The 26,510-nt window shown below is 30.9% G+C and overlaps 12 protein-coding genes across 12 annotated transcripts; 5 read left to right on the top strand and 7 right to left on the bottom strand. All coding sequences in view use genetic code 12, as the record gives it.

Moving 5' to 3' along the window:
• Window positions 1-99: 99 nt before the first annotated feature.
• On the bottom strand, window positions 100-1,524 carry DFJ63DRAFT_333275 (nucleoside transmembrane transporter; the record flags this gene model as incomplete). The annotated part of the gene is made up of 1 exon (XM_064907829.1): window positions 100-1,524. The coding sequence occupies one exon, from the start codon at window positions 1,522-1,524 to the stop codon at window positions 100-102; it is 1,425 nt and encodes a 474-aa protein (XP_064765147.1).
• A 1,629-nt stretch (window positions 1,525-3,153) lies between these two features.
• On the bottom strand, window positions 3,154-5,916 carry TOK1 (Tok1p). The gene has a single exon (XM_064908783.1). It carries the CDS (start codon window positions 5,726-5,728, stop codon window positions 3,383-3,385), a length of 2,346 nt encoding a protein of 781 aa, XP_064765148.1. The 5' UTR covers window positions 5,729-5,916; the 3' UTR covers window positions 3,154-3,382.
• A 1-nt stretch (window position 5,917) lies between these two features.
• Window positions 5,918-7,206, bottom strand: DFJ63DRAFT_34582 (mitochondrial 37S ribosomal protein uS17m). Its single transcript, XM_064908788.1, has one exon. It carries the CDS (start codon window positions 6,997-6,999, stop codon window positions 6,238-6,240), a length of 762 nt encoding a protein of 253 aa, XP_064765149.1. The 5' UTR covers window positions 7,000-7,206; the 3' UTR covers window positions 5,918-6,237.
• Window positions 7,206-8,677, bottom strand: HIS5 (histidinol-phosphate transaminase). The gene has a single exon (XM_064908782.1). It carries the CDS (start codon window positions 8,610-8,612, stop codon window positions 7,413-7,415), a length of 1,200 nt encoding a protein of 399 aa, XP_064765150.1. The 5' UTR covers window positions 8,613-8,677; the 3' UTR covers window positions 7,206-7,412.
• A 135-nt stretch (window positions 8,678-8,812) lies between these two features.
• On the bottom strand, window positions 8,813-10,618 carry DFJ63DRAFT_310959 (uncharacterized protein; the record flags this gene model as incomplete). The annotated part of the gene is made up of 1 exon (XM_064905672.1): window positions 8,813-10,618. The coding sequence occupies one exon, from the start codon at window positions 10,616-10,618 to the stop codon at window positions 8,813-8,815; it is 1,806 nt and encodes a 601-aa protein (XP_064765151.1).
• Window positions 10,619-10,771: 153 nt separating this feature from the next.
• On the top strand, window positions 10,772-11,738 carry SEC72 (Sec63 complex subunit). The gene has a single exon (XM_064908781.1). The coding sequence runs from the start codon at window positions 10,926-10,928 to the stop codon at window positions 11,529-11,531; it is 606 nt and encodes a 201-aa protein (XP_064765152.1). The 5' UTR covers window positions 10,772-10,925; the 3' UTR covers window positions 11,532-11,738.
• Window positions 11,739-13,511: 1,773 nt separating this feature from the next.
• On the top strand, window positions 13,512-15,725 carry DFJ63DRAFT_282148 (translocase; the record flags this gene model as incomplete). The annotated part of the gene is made up of 2 exons (XM_064904631.1): window positions 13,512-14,709; window positions 14,800-15,725. Coding segments are annotated over 2 exons (2,124 nt in total), but the record flags the coding sequence as incomplete, so codon positions are not given.
• Window positions 15,726-15,776: 51 nt separating this feature from the next.
• DFJ63DRAFT_34776 (Golgi transport complex subunit) lies at window positions 15,777-17,555 on the bottom strand. The gene has a single exon (XM_064908790.1). The coding sequence runs from the start codon at window positions 17,305-17,307 to the stop codon at window positions 15,829-15,831; it is 1,479 nt and encodes a 492-aa protein (XP_064765154.1). The 5' UTR covers window positions 17,308-17,555; the 3' UTR covers window positions 15,777-15,828.
• Window positions 17,444-18,700, top strand: DFJ63DRAFT_34588 (H(+)-transporting V0 sector ATPase subunit d). The gene has a single exon (XM_064908789.1). It carries the CDS (start codon window positions 17,579-17,581, stop codon window positions 18,632-18,634), a length of 1,056 nt encoding a protein of 351 aa, XP_064765155.1. The 5' UTR covers window positions 17,444-17,578; the 3' UTR covers window positions 18,635-18,700.
• A 65-nt stretch (window positions 18,701-18,765) lies between these two features.
• On the bottom strand, window positions 18,766-20,613 carry DFJ63DRAFT_333284 (uncharacterized protein; the record flags this gene model as incomplete). The annotated part of the gene is made up of 1 exon (XM_064907830.1): window positions 18,766-20,613. The coding sequence occupies one exon, from the start codon at window positions 20,611-20,613 to the stop codon at window positions 18,766-18,768; it is 1,848 nt and encodes a 615-aa protein (XP_064765156.1).
• A 1,182-nt stretch (window positions 20,614-21,795) lies between these two features.
• On the top strand, window positions 21,796-24,627 carry CNH1 (Cnh1p; the record flags this gene model as incomplete). The annotated part of the gene is made up of 1 exon (XM_064907831.1): window positions 21,796-24,627. One exon carries the CDS (start codon window positions 21,796-21,798, stop codon window positions 24,625-24,627), a length of 2,832 nt encoding a protein of 943 aa, XP_064765157.1.
• A 789-nt stretch (window positions 24,628-25,416) lies between these two features.
• Window positions 25,417-26,481, top strand: DFJ63DRAFT_310966 (uncharacterized protein; the record flags this gene model as incomplete). The annotated part of the gene is made up of 1 exon (XM_064905673.1): window positions 25,417-26,481. One exon carries the CDS (start codon window positions 25,417-25,419, stop codon window positions 26,479-26,481), a length of 1,065 nt encoding a protein of 354 aa, XP_064765158.1.
• Window positions 26,482-26,510: the final 29 nt, after the last annotated feature.

The following is a 26,510-nucleotide window of genomic DNA, read 5'->3' on the forward strand; positions in this document are numbered from 1 at the left end:
TAATCTATTGAAGATGTAAAGATATAATGATGATAATTTATTATGCAATTATAACAAACGGGAAGAAGTAAATGAAACGAAATGAAATTTTTTCTCTATTTAATCTATAGCAATAACAAGTAAATAACTTAACACACTGCCTGCAGCTAATCCTACACTTAAGAATACACTGGTGAATCCACCAGCAGCTTCTTTTTCTTCATCTGTATCACAGAAGTCCCCTACAATCATGAAACACGAAGTACACAATTGACCATTTGAAATTCCAAATAATAATTGTAATAAAATATACCAAGCATCTGAATTTATAATGGCACTTGATTGATTTGCAGCGGTATATGGATGAATATTACATGTGAAAAATAATGGAATAAAGACCAATCTGGAAATAGAATAAAGTATTAATGTTTTTGGATTAGTTATGATCATATGTAATCTTGGATAACCACATAAAATACGACCTAATAAATCACCTAAATTCCAAATTAAGTAGATAAATGGAATATAAATTTCCTTTCTATAGAACCAAAAGGTTGAATTGATATGAACTGATTCGATAGTTGATGCAAATACTGGGAAGATTAAGGTGATACTGAAGGTAAGGAAAATAGTCAGAACAATAAGCTTTAATTTAGACCATAATACGGAGAATGGAACATGTTGTTTTTGTTTAATGTCTGGTTCATCAATGATATCAGATGAGGAATTTAATGGTTGTTCTTCTTCAGCTATCTCATTTAAAGCATTATAAGCGGATTCAACTTTATGATGATTAATCCAATAAACCAATAATATAGAAATTATGGAAATTAAACTGGCAGTAATATAATAAACAAACACACCATAGTTCTTTTCGACATGATAATCTTCATCAGTTGAATTAGACTTTTTATCACCCACTAATAAGATAGAAATAATCAATGCTAACGCAGGTAAAACACCAGCTACAGCTTGACCTACCATAACTGCATTAGCATATATTCCACCTAAAACATTAACAATAGCCATGGTACCATTTTGAGCTAAACATGTGGCCATAGCTGACATTAATACCATTATCATTAAAATACTGAAAAACGCAATGTCATCCATCATGATTAATAAATCTGATATACATGATATGGACATGAATATAAATACAAAGATAGTTAACCAAAGACCAATATTCACTCTGAATTTATAACTTACCCCAGCTTGAGCTTGGGATAAGTAATAATTATATAAGGTGGAAGTTATAGTTGATACAGACATCATAGTCGATGAATAAATCTTAATAAGATTAGGAGAATGACTGAATCTATCACCATAATAAGCTGATGCAGATAAGAAAGCATTCCAAGGCCATAATAACGCAATCCCAACGATAGTGAAAGTGATATAACGAAGTTGAGAAAGGGTTAATTTGAAATAACTTGATATGTGAAACACCACAGGATCATATTCGACATGTTGTTGTGATGGTGAAGATGTTGATGGTTCATCATGATCAAACTCGTTGGAATCAGTAGATCGATGAGACGGCATAGTGTCTAGCTCTATACCTATTTCTTCGTCTTCTGGATTAGATTTGGACAAAACGGCTTGTGTGTTTCAACCTTGTAAACAATATAACTCTAAATAAGTAACTCTGTTAAGAAACTATCTAGTTATAAATCTGGTAAAATTGTATGACATTAATTAATGAAGATGGAGCCTGTCAACCGAATTTCAAAAATTTCGCATTTTTTGGGTCATTGATAAGAAATTGAAAATGGAACGCGCTTTTTTTGACATTTGTTTTGATTTTGCATCAATTAATACTAGAGGAATAATCTGATTAGACCAGAACTAAAAGCATTCTATGTCATAGTGATATCTAACTAATGGAAATCAGCTATGCTGATAAACTTATAAAAAGGTGTAAGGGAAATTGACTGTGAACTTAAACTATAATACTCAATGATTAACATAAAAGTACGTGCGGGCTCCAATGGTAAAAGTAACCAATTTTGTTATAATGAAAATGACATTTTATAATCCATATCATTACTTCTAGCTCAACCCAACACTGCTATCTATTTATAAATAAAATGAAATATGACAAAATTATCTGATCTCGCCATATCTGCTGCTACTGTTTTTGTTGGCCATGTATTAGTTTCCAAAATGTTGATAGATATGGTCCCACCAGGAAAGTGTGACTGTACTGGACACAAACGGTTTGGTAAACGTAGTAAAGATATTATCATTATTACCCAACATGCAAAATAAAACTGGTGCAAATCAGAAGAGATAATAGAAAACTGAAAACTGTCTTGTTTGATGAAGAGGAGGATTATGGTTGTACTGTCCAATTAGCATAGTCGAGTAAAGCGTCAGTTCCTCGAATCTAACCACAGGACCGATCATAGAAGTTGGTATTCAGTCATATAGAACGTTCAAGGAAGAACAGTCAATACCCCATAAACAGATACAACGCAGTTGATTAAAATAAGACAAGGAATATTGTAGACAAAGAGTAGATGACCGTGGACATCATATCAAGGAACTAGCATCTTTCGAAGACAATAGTGGAGTAACTTTTTTGTTATTTCGCGGGGGAGTGGCAATCAATTTTCTACTACATTTTATCATCATAGCGAAAACTTTCTTGAATTCAAAACTAATATCGATTTCCTGACAAATGAAATATGGATCACTTGCTAGGATAGCTATGTATGGTTCTGTCATATATATTGCACTGGGTGTCACTGAAAAAATGGGGATAGAGAAATTCCCACACGCCAAGGCTGATTGCACTGGACATAAACATTTACCAGAGCGTAGTAAAGAAACTATTGTCATACAGCGTGGAAAATGAGAATGTATAAAGTTAAAAGAAGGTAGTAGAAAGGACAAATTCCGAACTTTAGGTTGGTAACTATGCCTCTGTACACCTCGATTCATAATGTCGAGTAATGGATCAAATCATTGAATTTATTCACAGGAAAAGGTCAAGATAGATTAAACTAAGAAAGTCCAAGTGAAGCTCAGATGAACTTGCGAAGCTTAAAGATAGCTATGCCGACGGTAAACTTCATTGGAAGCAAGAATGATCTAAAAAACGGTCAAGATGCTGCTCCATTATGAGAGGTGTGATGAAATGTTGTGTATATATATTTATGCATTGATCTTGCATCAATTATTAATCTTGAAACACTTACATACGAGATAATCTGATTAAACCAGAACTAAAGTTGTACATTTTTATGTCACGGACCTATCTAACTAATAAAGAACTATAATAATAAACATATAAAAAAGAGAATTGTAAATGAAATGAAATTGACCGCGAACTGAAAGTATAATACTGAATAATAAACATAAATAAATAAATAAATGGGCGAGTAACTTGATATAGATATCACTTGGGAGTAAATGGAGATCGGAATTTTATATCTTCATTAGGCTGATGGTGATGGGTGTATTTCTCACGAAGATGAGCCAAATCATTTTGTTGTTTATCTATAATATCTTCTGAGACTCTTGATCCTTCTCTACTTGAAACAATTTGTCTTAATTGATTCAAATCTTCTTGTTCTGTATCGATTAAATCTAATAAATCCTTTTCGATCTTGAAAAACACTCTCATAATCAAATAATTCGGTTCTTTCAAGGGTAATCTCAACGGAGATTTTTCCGAAAGCCAAAACTGTCCATCAGGAATTACAGAACCCCGAGATGCACGAGACGCTCTATCGTGGTCATGCTCATTGACCAAGGTCTTCTTTTCAAGATTGGCTAAGATCGTACCCCATTCTTGATGATTGTAAGTCTTTAATGGATTTTCAATGGAATCAGTGATTAAAGGTTTTAAATGACTTAAAATATCTAAAATATTTTCATAAGTTTCCTTTTGATTAACCATTTTATTAGTAATTTTTTCTCTAACTACTTTCCAATCTTTATTTTGATGTTGTTCTTTATGAGCATCTAACATTTGACCAAAATCATCCATGAATTCCATATTACCCGGTATATCTGAACTTAAATCACTAACTTCTTTATCTTCTTCATCACTTATGAAATTTTCAATATCATCATGTAATTCCTTTTGTTGTTTCTTTTTGGCTTTGATTTCATCTTCTAAATCATCTCTAAAGATAAACTTGGATAAATAATAACTCAAAGTATTGGCCATATCAAACAACTTATCACCAACATTTGAAATTAAAATTGTCATTAATGGAACTGCCGAAACTGACCATGATACAAAGAAAACTCTACCTAAAGTGGTTCTAGGAGCATAATCTCCATACCCAATGGTAATTAAACAAAGAAAACAAAAATAAACGGAATTGAAATAGGACCATTCTTCGGTAAAATGAAATGCAAGGGCTCCAATTAACCAAAAAATCATAAATATTAATATAGTGATAGTTAATGATATATTTAATTGATGAGATTTAGCTCTTCGTCTGATAACTCTCATTCTATGGAATGATTCTTCCGGAGTTATTTCAATACCTTGATGTCTTAAATCTTGAACTTCTTTCATTCTTCTTTTTTCAATTTTATCCCAAAATATAGTTGGTCCACCTGAAGTTAAAACCACTTGACGAATCATAGCAATTAATAAACCCATAATTAAAACACCAACTAATGATAATACTAAGGCCATTACTTTTGCACCTGGAGTCTTCGGGACAATATCACCAAGACCAATGGTTAAGAATGAAACTGTACAGTAGTATAAAGCGGAACCATAAGTTAAATCATCAATCATATGAGCCATAATACATGATCCAACCACACACCATAAGGCAAAACAAATGGTATAAATCATTAAAGTTCTTTGTTTGGTATCTAAATTGAAAGCAGCAGGATATTTATTTAATTTATATCCAATGAAATTAATCAGTAAAGTTAAAGCACAACAGAAATAATAAAAACAAGTGAATACACCAAACCAGAATCCTTCTGATCTAACATATTGAGCATCTTGCCCTACAAATGAATGATTGGTGATTAATACATCAATTAATAATACCACACTAGCACCCACAAAACAAAATACTGATACTGATTGACTTACCAAGTATTTTATAGTTCCGGAGAAATTCATTAATAATGAGATATTCCCAATAAGACCAAATGCTAATGAAAATGCATTTAAAACCGTCATTGGACCATCATCTCTGATTTCCAAACCAGTTTCTTTATTAACTCTCCAATGTTGGATTAAACCAATTACAGAGATCATATTGGCCAAGGGACCAAGACATGCGGATATAAGGGGGAAATATGATGATATGAAGAACCAAAATACAAAATATGGTTCACCAGGTCTAATAGTCATAGAAGTGACTGTTGCCAAAGGGATATTTAAAGTATTTTTAACCACAAGTTCGATATCTCTTCTTTGAACGATTTTAGTTCGATCATGGAACATCAAGGGTAATAATTTATCTTCATAGTTATTGACACTGAATGATAGTTGTCTGACAGGAGTTATTGAACTTGAAACTGATTTAATTCTTTGGGTGATTAGTTTTCCAAACCCCCATCCCTTCCGTTTTTTATTCTTTTTTAATGCATCCTTAAGAGCAGTGACACTTATCTGATCATCGAATTTGATACCTGCTGGACTTCGATCATCTTCTTCTTCATCGTTGAAAGTGATGGCAGGATTGTTATAAGGGTTTTCGTCGACGATGCCATCGATATTATTATTATTGTTGTTGTTATCTTTAGTATAACTTGTACTCATGATATGATTGTTGTATGTGGGGTATGTATTAGGTTGAGGCCATGAACAATGTTTCTATAGTATGATTATCATGCTCCAATAACCTTGCGATCAAATGAATATATATGCTATAGGAAGTGAAAGGAAAGGAATTGAAATTGAAATTATAATCTAAATCAAAATGGGAAATTAATTTAATGTGAAACTGTAATTAGCAGCAGCCTCATTTTAAATTAAATTTGTGATGATGGTTGATAGCGAACAAAGAATAAATTTAATTTTAACGGGTGATGACAGAACGAAATTTACGAGAAATTAATTTAAAATTGAATTATCAGATTGTATAATTTGGTAGTGTATATTTGGATGTGATATGGGTGTGTCTATATACATGGATTCTATTTGACAGGAGTAGAAGAAGGAGAAGGAGAAGGAGAAGGAGGAAGAGGAGATGGTGCACTCTACTTTATGCTATGCTATACTATACAATAAGGATCGAAATCTCCAGTAGAAATGTACCCCTCTTTATCCTAATATGAAAATGGTATTTCATTTTCAACATTTAAAACATACTTTCTTAATAAATTCTTTACAGTATACTTCTTTAATTGGTCAGTTGAACTCTTGGTTAAACTTGATAATACTGAATTTCTAGTTTCCACTAATTCATCCGATAAAAACTTTTCAAGTATAGCATCCAAATTCAATCTTCTCTTTTGAAGTTCAACAATTTTAACTTCAAGTCCTTGATGTTCAACTTCAGATTCATTAATCTTTAAATTTAATAACGCCTCATTTGATGGCCATGATTTAATATTATATTTTTCCTTTATAGCATTTATATCAGCTAAAAGTTTGGCTTTTTCTTCATCTGATACATTTGAAGTTTGATATATATTAGCAAAATCATCTAATTTTCTTAAATCATTTATTCGATTGGTTGTAGCTTCTAAATTGGATTTATTTTGAATGGTTTCTTGTTGTTTTAATTTTTCATCTTGGGAAACTTTTTGTTTAGCTAATTTTTCATATAATGCAAATTGTTGACCTTGATTCACTTTGATCTCAGCAATGGCAAACGCTTTCCTCTTGGAGACTTTAGGTATAGATTCAATTCTAACAATATCTCCTTCTTTACATAATTCACCTTCATCATGAACTAAATAATCTTTTCTTTTAATAACTTCTTTATGGATCTTGGTATCATAAACTTTCCCTTGAACTCTGACCTTAACGGTCTTAGCCATCTTCCCTTGCGACACCACAAGACCTACAAAGTTTTGTCTGGCCATGTTTATTGATCTGGTAGTTATAGTTTATATGTTCAAGTCAAGTAATAAATCGTTAACTGTCTCCAAAGAAAAATTGAAAAATTTTTAGACTGTAAAAATTTGGACTTTTGGACACGACTTTTTATCAGCAAATAATATATATGGAGTATACCAGTAGTTTATATCAACCTATAGATAGATAAGGACTATTAAATTAGAAGAGATAGAAAGTAGATTGTAGCATGTTGTTGAAGAGGTTGAATAAAATTGGAACTCACGTTGTTAATGGTAAGGAGAGGGCTCTAATATACACAGACAATTGAAGTGAACACCTACTTTGGATGCAAAATATTCATGAATAATAATATTGGAAACTTTTACTATTTTTATTAGAAATATCTATGTTGTCTATACATCTATGAATATTTAATTACTCACTTATTAATCTCAGCAAGACATTGTTTAAGTTTATCTATTAAAATTTGATTTTCATCAGCTGTACCAATCGTAATTCTTAATGCACCTTCACAATTAACTTCTTTACCTCTAAATCTTACCACCACTTCATTGGCTACGGCTAATTCATTATATAATTTTTGAGCCACTTCATTTGATGGTTGTCCTTGTTTATCCAATACTTCCACTAAAATGAAATTAGAATCTAATCCACCTATATTACGTCCAATTCCTTTTATAGTTTGTAATTGATCCAATACATTTTGACGTTGTTTAATAGTGTTGGAAACGTATTCATACATGATTTTCAATCCTGATTCAATATTAGTAGCTCTCATGGCAACATTGGAAGTTAAAGAACTGATATTATAAGGATATTTCATGGCATTTAAATAATAGGCTAATTCAGTTGAACTATAAGTGATACCTAATCTTATACCTGCCAATCCAAATGATTTAGATAAAGTTTGTAACACTACTAAATTTGGATATTGATTGACTAAAGTTGAAACTGATTCACTGGTAGTAGAAGTGAAATCTTCAGTGAAATCAATATAAGCTTCATCTACTACGATTAAACCTTGCCAATTTTGGGATATGGATGATTCTAATAAGGTTATCACATCTTTCACTTGAATCAATTTCCCAGTAGGATTACCTGGAGATGTCAAATATACCAATTTAACATTCTCATCAAGAGTTTTAAGTATAGATGGTATATCAATTTGAAATGATGGATATAATAATGGAACTTTGACAATCTCTACATCATTGACAGTAGCACAAATCGAATACATCCCATAGGTAGGAGGACAAATCAACATTTTATCAACACTAGGTTTACAAATACATCTTAATAATAAATCAATACTTTCATCAGATCCAACTCCTAAACATAAATTTTGAGGTGTCAATTTATCCTTAATAACATCTTTTAAAAACACATTAGGACGAGAATTACGGAAATTGATAATCTGTTGTTTTAAATCAATCTGATGAGGATCAGGATATCTATTCAATTCAAGGGATTTCTCTTCTTCACTGATATTACTTAAGGCTGGTCCATAAGTATTTTCATTGGCATCTAATAACACCCCAGTTTTGAAATCATCTCTGGCACATCTATATGGTTCAAGGGATAAGATATTTGGTCTAACCACTTGCTTTAAGTCAAACATGTTGTTCAATTAGACTATGATGGTATGATAAATGAATGGTGGTGGTTGTAGTTATAACTTTATCAAACTGAAAAATTACAGATATGCTCAAATTTTATAATTTATGACTCTTCAGTTTTTTTTATTAGCGTTGGCGACGCAATTATCCATTTTAGGCAACAGTTAATTAATTTTTACCGCTATCTATATATATATACTATTTATTGAGGTGAAAAGAATTCCAGACTGGATAATGACCATTCTCTATCTAAAGTAGGTTTACTAGTTATAAATGGAGTTAAATAATCAACTTGGGCACTTAAACCACCATCCTCACCATTTTCTTCATTTGAATCTTCATCAAATATAGCATCAATTTTTGCACCCTTTTTTTGACTTGATGATATAGAGGCAGATTTAGTTAAAAATTCTTCTATAATATCTTCAATTTGAGTTTCATCTTTCCATAATGATGGATCATTAGTACTATTATAATGGGTTGAATCTTTTAAAAATGGTTTATTATTATTGGATGATCGTTCCAAGAGAGCATTATTTTCCAGATTATTACTCTGTTTAATCTTTAAATCATTAATCCTTTCAAGTAAATATAACTTTTTCCCTTCATATATTGCAGGATCATCAGTTTGAAGAAAATTCAGTAATAATGTTTCTAATTCATTAAGAGAATCTTCAAAATTTTCTTTAGATTCAGGAACCTTCTTCTTAATTGATTTTTCAGCATTCATCCTAATAGTAGTGAAATGTGACCATGGTTCAATAATAAGTGAAGTTGGCTGTGATCGACCTGTACCATAATTTGACAGATTTGGTATTCCAGGACTTTGTTGATTCCATTCTTCTGGTTCTGGTTCTAATGATTGTTTTCTAATTATAGTTTCATCAAGTATATTAGGGTCACCTTCTGTTATAACTTCTTCAATAGTTTTATAATATCTTTTTGGTTGAACTATTGGTCCATTTGAATTTATTGGCTCATCAGGAGATGAATCATCACTATCTGGTACTGATATTATGGTCAGTTGTCTTGAAACAGTCTTTGATAATGGAATAACTTGTTCTTTTTCAACCTCTTTAACCTCAGGAACTTCTTCTTTAAAGAAAGATTTTAAATATCTGAATGTCAGTATATCTCGTTTAGATTTATGATTAATACCGGGATCAACTTCTTCAATCTTTTCTAAATCTTTAAATATTTGTCGATGTGATTTTGGGGAAAATACTTTATCTTCAAGTAATGCACTTTGAGTAACTGGATAATCATATAAATCTAATAGATTAGTTAATGAAGCTTGTCTTGTTACTTTTGGTCCAACTTTAACCATTTCCTTTAATTTTGGTAAGAATGGTTTATCTAATTTCAATTTGAATAATGTATCTTTAATTGATTGTCTAGTTGAAGTTGTAGTTGTTGTTGCAGTTGCTGTTGCTGATGTAGTTGTAGTTGTTCTCTTAACTGGTTCATCACTATTCGTATCATTTACTCTTGCTGACCAACTGAAAAAGTTAATAATTGACCATGTTTTAGGAGTTGGTATTTCCCCTTCCAAATCTTCCACAGATTCATTTAAAGTTTGTTTACTCAACTTTTCATGGGGTAATTCTTTATGACCTGTTTGATCTATTTCTGAATCAATTGATTTATTTAAGTTTGTTTCAGTGATACTTTTTTGATCCATAACATTAAATTCAGCTCCCATTGATTTTTTAGTATTAAATTGATTAAAAAACATTGAATTATGAACTCCTTTAACTCCCAACTCTGGTTCATTGATAGATGACGTTTCAAAGATCTTACTCCATCTTGATGTAGGCCTTTCTCTTTCTGATCTCGTAGTTGTGTTGAACTTACTCAACTGATGTCCTTGGATGGTGGTAGTAGTAGTTGTAATATCTGCAAAATTATTACTATGAATATTATGGGTTTGAAATGGAGATCCCTTAATAGTAGAACATGGATCAGAAACAGTTACAAATGAAACTTGATCGAATGATGCCTCTTCCATCCTTAACCACGACTCTTCGGAATCACTATATAATATTGATATTAGTTGGGCGGCAATGATTCCTTATAATTAAAGATTGTTTTTGCAATTCTTTATACTACTTTTTTGTGTGAGACCCTCCCTCTCACTAACAAAAATTTCCTTATTAGGGGTTTGGAGAGACAAGCATAACGAAAGAAAAAAAAATCTCATTTTCAACACGACAGTCAATTTGAAAAATCAAATCAAGCAGCAAAGAAAGTAGTAACGCTGTTTCTTAGAATCATCAATTACAATATCATTCATCACATCCAATATAACTACTAGTATGAGTTTAGAAATAAGTTACGATTCCAAAACCAAAAAGCTTTTGCTTCCAAAGGATGCTGAAATCATTTCTCCTGAAGTTAAAAACGATATAGATCAATTAAATTCCCTTACACATGAAATAATAGCGAATGGATCAGATGTTCCACCAGTTCCAACTCCAGAAAATTTTAATAAAGATATGAGTAAAATGATTAGAAAATTATATGAAACTGGAGTTCAAGCTTTTAAAAGTGGTAAATTTGAAGATTCAGCTAAACAATTCTCTATTGGGATTGAAATGATTTCTAGAAGACATAAATTTGAATCATTCCAAGGTACTTTACAAGAACTTAGTTTGTTTCTTATGAGTCGAGCTGATGCTAATTTAAAAGCCAAACAATATTTAAAGGCTTTTAATGATGCTGATATGTTAATTGGAATGATGATGAATACTCCAGAGAATTTCTTAAGAAGAGGTGTCTCCAATTACTTTTTAGGTAATTATGAAGCTGCTAGAGCTGATTATCAAAGAGGTTTATCATTTGATGAAAATAATGAAAGATTACAAACTGAATTAAATATTGTATTGGATAAAATCTTAGAAGAAAATGGTGATTATCTTTAATCAGTTGGTGGAGTAATTACAAAAAGTAGTATCATATTATATAGGTGGTTATATGACTATATATGTATAAATATGTGTTTAAAATATAGGTTAACCAAACTAAACTAAAAATATGTGCCGTACATTCATCATATACGATACTAAGACCCTAACCAACGTCTAAAACCGGAAGGGATGGTGGAGCTTCCACCATCCATTACCCCTATACCGTCATCCCGTCCCTCATACCCATCGTCATACCTCCCTCCCGATTTCAGACGTATGAGTCTCCATAGTTAATTTTTAGAGCGCGCTATTTTTAGTGATAAAAATTAAAATCAAATCAAATCAAAAAATTTACTATATATAGAGCCATTTGTTGCATGTTTTTACTTCATTTATCATAGATCAACTTATAGAGAGTATAAAGGAAATATGGATCATACATCTACAGCAGGTGTAGTATACCTATCTTCCTCTGATGAAGAAATGGATAGTGGCAGTGGAGATGAAAATAGACTTTTAATGAATATACTTAAAAAGAAACAGAATAATGTTTATAATTCAAATATCAATAGTGCTGCAAATTCAGAATTAAGTTCAGGTAAGTCAAGTCCTGCATTGTCGAATTCATCATCAAGTATTAACATCATAATGCCTCCTCGTGTGGAGAATCCTCAACTTAATAATAATGGCAAACGACAACGATTAGATTCTTTAAATCGTCCTAATGTACATGATCATTTACAATCATCTTTCAATCCTAATGTACCTCGATTCACAAATACTAATTCAACCATGTCTAATCAGAATAATGGATATACTAATCCATATATAGGTGTGCTGTATACAGGTAGTGTTCCAACTAATGGTCATACCTCCCATCTGTCTAATCAAACCTGGGGATCACATAACAATAACAACCACAAAGCTACGGGCTCTGCTTTTGGAAGTGATGATGTCGAAATTATATCCCTAGACTCTGATGAAGATGAACGTGATAACACAGCTGATACTAGCAGAAATAGCAACGATAATAGTAGTGGAAGACTTCTTACACTTTCAGATTTAATCAAGGATGGTGCTTCTAAAGATAATACTCATAATAATGGAAGACAATTTAATACCCTTTCAGATATATTGATGGATGGTAATTCTATCAATTCTATTAATATGCCTAATAGTATTCATGTTGAAAATGATCATACAATAAATGGTAATAGTGGAAGGCCGCTTACTGAAATTCTAGCTAACAGTTTTAATAATGAAGATACTCTAGATTCAGATGATGACGTTATGATCATTGATTCTGAAGAGGCAATGAAAAAGACCACCTTTAAGAAAATTGAATTCAAAGCTCCTCCACCTCCTGCACCACAGCCACATATGGCGCCTATGTCTAGTATTTCAATACAAAATGGTGTTATCACTAATGCATCTCCAACTCGACCACCAGTGTTTAATCAACCTGCTCCCGTACCTCATGTATCTGATTCAAACTTTTATCATCAAGAATACTCATCATTAACAGAACGTGAAATTTCCATACAGCAAGATTTAGCCAATAAAAAGAATATTTTAGGTCGGCTTGCTATTGAAAAACAAGATTGGGATGCAAAATATAAAAAAGCCACGATTACTGTTAATCTGTTAAAAGCTCAATTAACTAATGCTCCTAGAAATGGATTAAGTAGTATTACTTCTTTAATAGCTTCGTCAGAACATGATGCTAGACAAGCAAGAGATAATTATGTGAATATATTAAGAACCTTACAAGTTGATATTAAAAGATACAAAGAGCTTCAAGCAAGTTTGGGTGAAATATCAGCTAGAAAACGTCATATTGCTCCTCATGTGAGGAATGCATCTAGTGGAGTATTTAGTTCATATACACAATTGATAAATGGGTCCAATAATTATCCAAAAATAGAAGATAGATTGGATGATCCAGAAATAAGAGATGTATTACCCGCTTTTGGATATCAAGCTAATATTTATAGTGATAATAAAGATCTTCAAAATTTAATTGATAATATTAAACCAGATGAATTCTTAGAAGAAGGTTTAGAACCTACTCCTGAAGAACTTTCCATCAACTTAATGAAACATCAAAGAATAGGTCTAACTTGGTTAATAAGAATGGAAAAATCACAGGCCAAGGGAGGTATTCTTGCTGATGATATGGGTCTTGGTAAAACTATTCAAACCATAGCTTTATTTATTAAACAAAGAAAAGAAAATGATCCACCAACATTGATTGTTGGGCCAGTTGGACTTTTAAGACAATGGGATGCAGAAATCAAATCCAAAATTAAACAAGATGTGATAATTAAAGTTGGTGTTTATCATGGCGTGGACAAAAAGGCACTTAGTTCATTTTCTAGACTCAAAAAATATGATATCATCTTAACTTCATATGGCACCTTATCATCGGAATGGAAAAAGCATTTTAAAGAATCATTAGCGGATGCTGAAAGTAAAAAACATTTGCCAGATCTGAAAAGTGGAGGTAGGAGTTATGATTCACCTTTCTTCTCCATGGATGCACGTTTTAATAGAATTGTTCTAGATGAAGCTCAACAGATTAAAAATAAGGCTTCTTTAACGTCTAAGTGTGTAACTTACTTAAAAGCTGAAACTAGATTCTGTTTAAGTGGTACTCCTATTCAAAACAACGTAGAGGAACTTTATCCATTCTTGAGATTTTTAAAAGTTCGTCCCTATAGCAATGAAGCTAGGTTCCGTAGTGATATCGCTATTCCATTAAAGAGCAACAATTATGATGATTTTGATCAAGATAAAAGTATGCGTAAATTAAGAGCTGTGTTGAGAGCTATCTTACTTAGAAGAAATAAGGATTCTTTAATTGATGGAAAACCAATCTTACAATTACCCACTAAGCATGTTGAATCTGATTTTGTGGTAATGGATAAAGATGAAAAATCCTTTTATGATGCTTTAGAACAAGGTATTCAATCTAAGGCTAAAAAATTATTAATCCAGAAGAAGATTGGGTTTTATTCAAGTATGTTAACTTTATTATTAAGACTTAGACAAGCTTGTTGTCATAATTATTTAGTTGAGATTGGAGAAATGAAAGCTAAAGATGGAGGTTCAGGAGGTAAAAAGAATTATCAGGATATGATTAGAATGTTAAATGGTTTAAGTCCAGCAGCAATTGAAAGCATCAAGAAAATCAGTAATAAGTCATCGAAGGATACTTCCAAATCAATGACGGAGTCAAGTTCTAGTCTTAAATCAGAAAATGATAGCAAAATAGATATATTAGGTCAATTGGCCGAAGATTTTTCTGATGCTGAAGAAGATTCTTCAACGTGTCCTCAATGTTTAACTATATTTTCTGAAGAAGAACCCGTATCCATTATGGGAACTTGTGGTCATATGTTATGTGAAGGTTGTGTTGATGCCTTCTTCGTGGATAAGGCCAATGATGAAGATAATAAAGGTAATAGAATAGCACCATGTAAAGAATGTGGTGCTCTTTGTAAAGAAACACAAATGATTGATTATATCATTTTCAAGAGATTTCATATTGATGGATATAATTTACATGAATTAACTGAATTTTGTTCTAAATACTATAGTAAAACTGATAATAATCATCAAAGAATCAATTATTTAATTGCTAGAGATAAAGGATTAACACCATCAGCTAAGATTGAAAAGTGTATAGAATTGGTAAAGGAGGTCTTTACTAAATATCCTGGTGAAAAAATCATTATATTTTCTCAGTTCACTACTCTCTTTGATATCATGGATAAAGTATTAGTTAAAGAAGGTATTCAATATTTAAGATATGATGGTGGGATGTCAGTTGATAGTAAGAATAGTACCATTAAACAATTTTATCAATCTAATGTTCAAGTGTTATTATTATCATTAAAGGCTGGTAGTGTTGGTTTAACATTAACCTGTGCTTCCCATGTTGTTATTATGGATCCATTTTGGAATCCATTTGTGGAAGAACAAGCTATGGATAGAGCTCATAGAATTGGACAAGAAAGAGAAGTTCATGTTCATCGATTATTAATTAGTAATACTGTTGAAAGTCGTATTATGGAATTACAAGCCAAAAAGAAGGAATTGATTTCTGCTGCTCTTGATGAGAAAGGTATGAAATCCGTATCACGTCTTGGAACCAAAGAACTTGGATTCTTATTTGGATTAAATTCCTTACAACCACAACCAACATAAGAGTATATCTTATAGTTTCAATTCATGATTGTATTTTAAATTAAATTAGGGTATGTACGAGTCTATATATATGTAATTTTATAAACCATTTATTAATCTTTTTTTAGTATCTAAATTGTTTAACTTTAGCTAAATTTCGAACCCAATCATTTTCAGTAATCAATGGATCATCAACATAACATAAATCCCATCGTATGATTGATTCAAAATCAGCATTAAATTTGGATAATGATTTACAAAGATATATGATTTGTAAGATTAATCCATCTTTTTGACCTTGAGCATCTATTTCTGTATCATATTCATTTTCAGAATGAGAATGGAGTATATCTGGGAGGTAAGTGATTAAACTTTGGGATAATTGATTTGCCAAACTTCTTATGAATTGATTTATGAGTAAATTATCTTCTTCAGAGTTGGTGTTTGAATGCGTGGAGGAAGAGGACGTTCCGGTTATGGATGATTGGGATACACTAGGTGATAATGATGTGGCAGTATGGGATGAGGATGAGGAGGAAGATGATGAGTTGAATATGGCGTAGTACATTGACAACGAATTAAATATAAATTCACGATAAACTTCAATAAATCTCTTTAAATAAGTGAGTTTATTAAACTTTATTAATGGTTTTAAATTTGATATTTCATCAGTTATAAATTTATATCTTGCATTTAGAAAGATGATTTTTAATAATTTATCCTTCTGCTGTTGTTTATTGATTGAATTATTTGATTTTGTGGAAAATGTTAAATTTGACAGTGATATAGATGAAGATGAAGATGTTGATTGAGTTGAATTTATGATATCCAACTTATTTAAAATTTGAAATATCTTCAAGATATTATTCTGTTTTAAGTTTGTATTTAATAACTTGATCAACCCTTTAACCATCATTCTTAATTCTTGTTCAACTTGATTTTGAATTTTTTGAAATATGACTAATTTTGGAAATCTAATGATTAAAGCTTGAGTCAACATTGATATTTCAAGTGATTCTTGATAATTTCCTTGAAGAATACATAACTTACATAAAGTAGGTAATTCCAATAAGTCCAATACAGAGTCGATATTAGATAAGATTGAATTATTAATCTTTATAGCATTAGTTAATTTTTCATTAATATTGATTTGAAATTTATTGACATTAGTATTACTGGTTTGAATATCAAGTACTTTCAACATAGCATCGATTTCCTTATTATAATCACTATCAATCTTATCATTTATATTATGTAAATCATTACTTATATCAATAATCAATTCTCTATTTTCATTGGTAATGGATGCTAATTTGACATTAATTTCTCGTTGTTGACGATCCAATTCTGCGATTTCTTCGGTTAAAGTGATTTTCTTCTTATTGCCACCATTCGATTCAGCTGATAAAGTTGATATCGAAGGAGTCATGGCAGTATTAGTACTGGTAGTAGTGAATACTTCTGTTGATAATAAATCATCATTTATAAGAAGTTCTTGTAAGTATAACTCTGAACCTAGTCTCAATTGAGGATCAGACTCAAGGAATTTGACCAATTCTGGATCCAACCCTTGCTTTAATGTCTCCAACAATATATCAGACATCGTTATGATGGTTGTATGATCAATACCTTTGAACAATCACAACACGTATATAAACTATGATATACTTTTTCATTGATCTGTCTCTTTTGGTAGCCAAATTAAGAATTTGGCAGCGCACGACTTTAAAGGAGAGCACCCACCAGCGACAATCAATCTAATGAGCATTGGCAACAGGATTGTAATTTTAAAATTATCATCAACCAATTTAGAGTTTCAGGGTCCATAGTTCTGGAACAATTACTACTATCAGATTGAATTGAGTGTTGTCATAATGGAAGGATTGTTTTTCAATGTCAATTACGGTTACGTAGAAGGGGTTGTCAGAGGTTACAAGAGTGGATTATTAAGTTCTAATCAATATGTTAATCTTACTCAATGTGATAATTTAGAAGATTTAAAATTACAATTATCATCAACTGATTATGGTAACTTCTTATCAACTTATTCTGGTGTGTTGAGTACTAGTGTCATTCAAGAAAACTTATCCAAGAAGTTGTATCAACAATTTCAATATTTAAAAGCCAATTCAAGTGGGAAATTAACTAAATTCTTAGATTATATTAGTTATGGTTATATGATTGATAATGTATCATTGATGATTACTGGTACTTTACATGAAAGAGATAGATCTGAAATCTTATCCAAATGTCATCCTTTAGGTTGGTTTGATACTTTACCAACTCTTTCAATTGCTACTGATATTGAAAGTTTATATAATACAGTATTAATTGATACTCCATTAGCACCATTTTTTAAGAATTGTTTAACAGCTGAAGATTTAGATGATTTAAATATTGAAATTATTCGAAATCGTTTATATAAGAATTATTTGGAATCATTTGTGGAATTCATTACTACTGAATTCACTAATCCTGATCAAGAAATTATGTTAAGATTATTAAATTTTGAAGCTGATAAAAGAGTTATTAATATTTCTTTAAATTCTTTAAATAATCCTGATTTAACCGTTGAAAATAAACTTTCATTATTACCAAATTATGGAAAATTATATCCAACTTATCATGGAGAATTATCTCAAGTTGATGATTTTGAACAATTAAAATTAATTGTTGAAAATGTTCCAGAATATAAAGATATATTTACTGAAGGTGATAGTGCGAATGGAGGGGCTAAGAATTTAGAAGATTGGTTTTATTTATTAGAAATGCAATTTTGTAAAAATGCTTTCACTCAACAATTCACATTATCAACTGTTTGGGCATGGTTAAGATCTAAAGAACAAGAAATTAGAAATGTAACTTGGATTGCTGAATGTATTGCTCAAAATCAAAAGAATAGAATTGATAATTATATATCAGTCTACTAAAAAAGTATACAATCTTTATTTCTTCATTCCTATTACCAACGTTAGTTTTACGTCTTTATTTAGTTAGTTTTACTTCTCTTTTTATCCTAATAAATCATTTTATATACATATATTTACAGAACTCATTATAATCATAAAAATAAGGGAATTTCAACTGCTCCACCAACAGTTTGAATCTCTTCATCGTCGTCGTCATCTTCTTTCTGTTTCTTACGTTTGGAAGATGATTTCTTTCTACTAGCAGGTTTACTAACAGGTCTATTATTAGTTGGTTCAAGGATAGAATTCTCATGAATAGTATCGTTAACTTGGAAATTAGATGGTTTGGAAGTAGAATCTGATGCAGAGGTGGTATTTGTTGAAGATGAAGTATTTCTAAATGAAGCATATGATAAGGGAGGTGGTCTATCAATATCACGTTGAGGTTGTTGTTCATCTGATTCATCATCTTGTTCAACTTCAAACCCTCCACCTAAAACCTCATACTCTTGAATCACCGCTTGTGATACCATTTGTTGATCTTGTTTATGTTTATTCACATCATTATACCGTTTAATAAAATCATAACTTTCATCATCAAAAATATTATGTAAAAGATTTCTGGAATCATTCTTCTTACTCTTTGGTATATCGACATTATCATCTTGGATTAAACTGGTTGATTCTAAAAGATTAAATGTAATCAATGTCCCTACATAATTGAATAGATTATTATTCTTACATAAGAATTGAATTGATAAGATCCCATTTAAATCCTTATTGATCTTACATTTTGTCGATAATTTACTTGCTCTCAAGATTTTAATGAAATTATTGAAATTATAACAGGATAGAATGGATGAATTTATAAGTTTTAAACTTGATTTATTACCATGTTCTTCATGATCATATATTTTCAATTGTTCAAGGATAGTCCGTTCATTGGGGAACATAAGTTTCAGATGTCCTATCGGACCCTTTGAAATGAAATTCAATTGATTCTCTACGAATTTAATTCGTTTATGTGCATGGTTATTATTATTATTACCTAATGTTTTGATTTCATTCGATATATGAATGTATAAATCGACCGTATTGATCTGTTGTAAGTCTTGAAGAAGATTACTAAACACATCACTCTTCAACATCAATTCAAATTGTAATTCATTATGATTTATAACTAAGAAATCCGATCTATAATCTTGATCAATATCATCTTGGGATTGACTATCATTATTTATAAAATCATAAGGATAAGTGATATCTAATTGAAAGGTTAAAAATTCCAATTTTTCACTCATAACATTATCTTCAAATTCAATAATTAATGGTTCACCATGTCCATTATATGTGATATAACAAGTTACATTTTCAGCAAGAGGAATGTTATTGAGGCTATTCCCACTATTATTATTTTGATTATGATCAAATTGAACATTGTTATAATTCGAAGTACCTGATTTATTAAATGATTTTGGTTTTATTAATGAAGATGCAACTGAATTAAATGAATCACTAATAAGATTAATATCAACTCCTAATCTTAAATCAGGATTTTCAGAACTTTCGTCATCTTCATCATCATTATTCAAATTATCATTAATGACGAAATTATATTGAGTGAATAAAGTCGGATCAATATTCAATTGAACATTACATACATGATTATATTCAGTATAAATCGTTATACCCTTTGGACTTATGATTAATAAAGCTTGAGAATTGATGGTGGTGATTGATGATAGTACCTCTGCTAAATGAGATATTTGAGTGGTTGATGCTTTAAAAGTATGACTTCTAGGATTGATGAATGATGATTGAGTATTATTATGATCAAGATCATTCAATTGTGATGATAAATCACGATGATGATTATTTAAAGCTATATTGTTATCATTCGGTATGGTGGGACTGGTTGGATCTTGATATAGTCTGTCTTCGTCCTCGATATGGTCTTGACTACCTTGTTCTTGACTACTCGCTACGAATAGTTGAGACATACATACAACTTATGATTTTGATTGATAATAGAGAGTTTTAAAGGATTATAGATCAAGTTTGGCTGCCTAACTTTAATTAACTAACTCTGTCTAATCGCGTCAGAATAAAATGTCGTGTTTGCGGCATGGTTGGGATATATGTCGTATTGTGGTGACATATAATGTCGTGGTGTTTTGGTTTGGTCTCATCCGCTACCATATCTCCTCTTATAAAATATACTATAAACTTACATATTTGTTCTTATTGTTATAAAAGGAGGCTTTGTATAGAGTAACAATGATATGGTAATGTATTTAGAATGTTCATTACTTATGATGATAGAACAAATTGATACGACTTGTCAAAAGCATAATGTCTTCAAAGTGCGATCGCGTTAAGTATGGAACGGTTACTCTTACCATGAATGTATAAGAGGAATGTATAGTAAATCTGTAATTGAAACCTATTGAATTATATAAAAGATACACAACACGTTAAGTCCAAGAAAAGTGTCACCTTCAAGACTTCACCAAAGTTTTAAAAGTTTAAGTTGAAACAATTACTTCTTCGTTTAAAAAGCAAGTCGCCAAGAAAGTTTAACAAGAAATTTTAAATTACGGTAGAGCCCAACGGGAAGAAGAAGAAGAAGAAGAAGAAGAAGTGAACTTGGCATCTAAGTAGACGGATGGATGAATTAGTTATTTGATTTGGTCTAGCCATTTGTTTCAATGGCTGTTCAGGTAACAACCATTTCAATCTATATCATATTCATTATATGTAATAGTAGATACTTAATCGCTAATCGTTAATAGATAAGATACGCTAATTTTCCCTTATCATTTTCCCTCTTTCCCCAAATTATTAAACACCATCATTTAATTGGGTTATATACAGGACCCTTACTATTTTTTAAAATACAACCAATTTTCATAAATTGATTCATCTTCAATCTTCCTTCCTTCCTTCTTCTTCTTCTTGTTATAGTTTCTTAAAGTTCAATCTTTAGCTTGTTTTCATAATTCAGTCATATTCAATTCTTGTGTTCATGCTATCTCTATAAAAAGATACCATTGTGAACTTACCCTTTTTTAAACTTTGATTTAAATAAACAAAATCATAGTTCATCATAAATCATAATATCTTTAGCATTCCTTTAGTCATATCACATCATCAGCATACTTCTCACAATACTCACATAAACAATGGTATGGAGTCAACTAGATCTACAAACTCCTCATATAGCTTACGCTTGTGTAGGAATATTTAGTACTCTATTCTCATTAGTATCATTATTTGTTAAAGAAAGATTATATATCGGTGAAGCAACCGTGGCAACCATTGCCGGTTTAATTCTAGGGCCTCATTGTTTAGGATGGTTTGATCCTGTAACTTGGGGTAACACTGATTATATCACCCTTGAAATTTGTCGTATTGTATTATGTATTCAAATTGTCGCTGTGGCAGTCGAATTACCTAAAAAATATATGAAAAAACATTGGTTATCAGTATTTATCTTTTTATTACCAGTTATGACTTGTGGTTGGTTAATTGTCGGTTTATTCATTTGGATTTTAATTCCTCATTTCAATTTTAGTGATGCCCTTTTAGTAAGTGCTTGTGTAACAGCAACTGATCCTGTTTTAGCAGCTGCTGTTGTTGGTAAGGGGAAATTTGCTGAAAGAGTTCCAGGTCATTTAAGAAATTTATTATCAGCTGAATCAGGTTGTAATGATGGTATGGCCTTCCCCTTTATTTTCCTTTCCTTAAATTTGGTTTTACATCCTGGTAAACCAGGTACAATTTTAAAAGATTGGTTTCTTTTAACTATTTTATGGGAATGTATATTTGGTTGTATATTAGGGGCAGTAATCGGTTATGTATTAAGAAAATTAGTTAAATTTGCTGAAAATAGAAATTTAATCGATAGAGAATCATTTCTTGCCATTTTTATCTTTTTAGCATTTAATTCTGCTGGTATTGGATCAATGCTAGGAGTTGATGATTTATTAGTTTCATTTGCAGCTGGTACCGCATTTGGTTGGAATGGTGAATTTTCTAAAAAGACTGAAGAATCTCATGTTTCTACCGTTATTGATTTATTATTAAATTTAGCCTTTTTTGTTTATCTTGGTGCTATTATTCCTTGGCCTCAATTTAATGATCATTCTTTAGGTTTAGATGTTTGGAGATTAATTATTTTAGCCATTGTTATAATCTTTTTAAGAAGAGTTCCGGCAGTAGTATTGTTAAAACCTATAACCCCTGATGTTAAAACTTGGAATGATGCTTTATTTTGTGGTCATTTTGGTCCTATTGGTGTGGGTGCTATCTTTGCAGCAATTTTAGCCAGAAAAGATTTAGAATCTTTTTATACTACTGAAGAAACTCCCTTAGCAGAATTACCTAATCCTGATCATCCTCATTATCAATTATTAGTTACGATTTGGCCATTGGTTTGTTTTATTGTTATAACATCTATTGTGGTTCATGGTTCATCAGTGGCAGTATTAACATTAGGAAGAAGATTAAATAAAATGGCCATTACTTTATCATTTACTATTACTGAAAATAATGAAGATAATAATGCTGGTTCATGGTTTGATAGATTAAATGATAGACTTAAATTGGCAGATTTAGAAAAGAATGAATCAATATCATTAAGTAGAATTGATACTGATGCACCAATTCAACGAACTAATACTGTTGAAACTTCAGGTATAAAAGTTAGACCTGCAGGAGGAGCAACAAGAAAGAAGAAATTAGAAAGAAGAAAAAGAAGAACTGGTAATGGACCAGGATCAAAAATTAGAAAATCCCTTTCAAGAGTTACAACTCAAGATCAAACTGATCCAACTAATGAAAGACAAAGACCTCAAACTGAAGTTTTACAATTAGGTCAACAAAAACCAGCAACTGTCACTACCACTCCACAAGAATCACCAAATTCAAGTCCAATAAAACAAAGTGGTGGAGAAGATTCTTTATCATCAGGTACAACATCTCAAACCTTAAAAATACCTAATAAAACTTCTGGTTTACAAGAATTTGGGGAAAAATTCTCTAGTAAAAATCAAGAAGAATCAATACCAACTACAGTGGTTCAAGATGGTAATACTTATATAATTGAAGATCAACATGGTGAAATTGTTGATACTTTTAAAACCAATAGTCGTGATGCATCACCAAGAAGTAGAAGAAGAGGTTCTAGTGCTAGTCCTTCACCTGATGAAGCTAGTATTCATTCTGAAGCTTCACTTCGTCGTCATATGTCTCAATATTCCTTCTCATCCGATGAAAATGTGGCTGCTATAGATGATGAAATTGATGCTAGAGAAGGATCATCTTCATCGTCATCATCCATTTCAAGATCAGAAAATGAAAAATCAATTGATAGAACTTTATCAAAAACATTAACTGGTAAGAAGAAGCTGCTTTATAAAAAGGATGATCCAAAACATAAAGTTAATGTTTATCAAATTGATAATTTAATCATTATAGAAAATATGGAAGGTGAAGTGATTAGAAGATATAAAGTTAATCATCGTACTCGTAATAGATTAACCCAAAGTATGAAGGAAGAAAATAGTGTGAGAGGAGATTCAACTATGGCAAATCAACAACCAAGAGGTAGATCAGGTTCTATAGTTGGTAGAGCTTTGAAATATGTTGGATTTAAGAATAAAGATGGTTCAGTTGCTCAAGAATCTTCATCCACTGGTGTTGGTGTTCCAACCATACATGTTAGTGGTGATGATCATCAAATTAAGGATAGTTCGGTTACAGCTAAACCTAAGTCTAAACCTAGTGCTGCTGGTGAATATTTAGCTATTAATAGAAAGAGAGAACCATCACTTGATGAAGACGATGAAGAAGATGAAGATGAAGATTTATCTCAAGATTCTGAAGCTAGTGATATCGATGACGACGATGATGATGAAATACTTCAAGAAACTGAAGTTGAAAGAAGAAGAAGATTGGCTGCTCTTGGTAAACTTCCAACTACTCATCGTCATGAAGATGATGAAGAAGATTAATAGAATGTGCTTTCTTTAATAACGTATTTATTTCCTATTTATTTATTTATTTATCCTATTTATCCTATTTATATAACCAAAGTGTTAGTTATCATTAATATATAAAATAATATCCCCATCTTATATTTTGATTTGCGTTCTTTAATGTTTGAATACTTCTGCAGCCGATCTAATCATTCCTACGATTGATAACTTAACACCAACGTTTGTAAATGCTGAATGTGATGCAAAAATGACAAATGCACCAAATTACATACGACTCTATTTCAATTCTTGTTTAGTAACGCTTTCACACATTCTATGAATGAGAAATAAGAGTCTAAACAACACATATCAGATAATTCCTACATGTATTTATATGAATGAGAGTTGGGGAAGTGAGTCAATGTCAATTAAAGTAATCGAGACTTCACTTCACTTTAATTGACGCCACTTCACTTTACTCTGACAAGAGCTGCCTATCTAAAACATTTCAGTCGGATAAAACACAACTTGTAGAGTTACTAAACAAAATTTGCTCAAGTATGAAAACCTTGTACATTTAAGTAATTTTGCAGTCATTATAAAATTAATTTTCCATGTCCCGAGGTATCACCACCCAAATTTTTTTCCAGGCTAGTGACCTCTCGTAAGTTCACCCCCACATAATTTTTTCTACGACTCACAGAAAAATTAACCACTTGCCGTTTTTAACCAGCTAGATTTAGAACATTATTCCTCCCCATATCTTCCCAACCAGTTTATAGAATACAGTGGTCATAAGAAGAAGTGTTAATCAATCAAGTAATCATGGATCAATCATTATCATTTTCATCTGCCTCATTTTCATCGAATCATTTACTTGAAGAGAAATATAAATTGGCGTATAAACAATTCATCAATAAGAATTTTGAAAAATCATATCGATTAATCAATGAATTATATGACCTGAGCTTTAACGAGTTCAGTAAGGGATTCATATCAGAAGTACTTTTCAAAAAGATCATTAATTTATATTTAACCTTAGTTAGTTTAACTATCTCTGGTCAAACTTTACCATTTAAATTATCTCAAATTGACAATCATAGACTTGTGAATGTATTCATTCAAGACACATTTTTGAATAAATTAACCCAAGCATTCGGTGGATCTGAGATTAATATCCCTTTGGATATCTTGTATAATTATATATTGGTGTTGATCACTAATAAAAAAGTATTGATTGGTAATGATGATTCATTTTTAAATAGGGTTAAATCAATTTATTCAAGTTTAATTGTTAATAATTCAAATTCAAAGTATGTGAAACGATTTATTGATTTATATGTGTTTGAAGTATTACCTACTTTTGATAATTTTGATGATGCTAGATTTATAATTGAATCTGATGCTATTTACGCTAGCGATGTTAAAAATCAATTGGATAACTTGAATAAGATTGAACAGAATAAATTACAGATTGTTGAACAACAAAAGCAAAAGGAAGAAGAACGAAAGAAGAGAGAACAAGAGTATCAAAAACGAGAATTACAGAAAGCTAAGGAATTAGAGAAACAACAAAATCTTCAATATAAATCAATTAAAGATATTCAAAAGGAATATGCCACTCCTATATCAGCTTCTTCATCATCATCAGATAAACAAAAAGTTGGTCTTAATAAAGATACCGATGTCAATAGATTAAATCAATTAAAGGAAAAGTTATTTTATAGTTATAAATTAACTAAGAATTATTTCAAAGAGAATTCACCTATAATATTAGTGATTGTGGTACTCTTATTCATAATTAATCGATTCATTAACTTGAGGCAAATCAAAATAAAGGATAAGTTACTTGAAACTATCAAAATGGCATTTAAAGTTAGTTATTTATAAGTTATATAGCTCTGTAAATATATAATTAT

This window comes from Scheffersomyces coipomensis, assembly GCF_036884675.1.
Source record: "Scheffersomyces coipomensis strain NRRL Y-17651 chromosome Unknown DFJ63scaffold_1, whole genome shotgun sequence".
Classification (NCBI taxonomy): Eukaryota; Fungi; Ascomycota; class Pichiomycetes; order Serinales; family Debaryomycetaceae; genus Scheffersomyces; species Scheffersomyces coipomensis.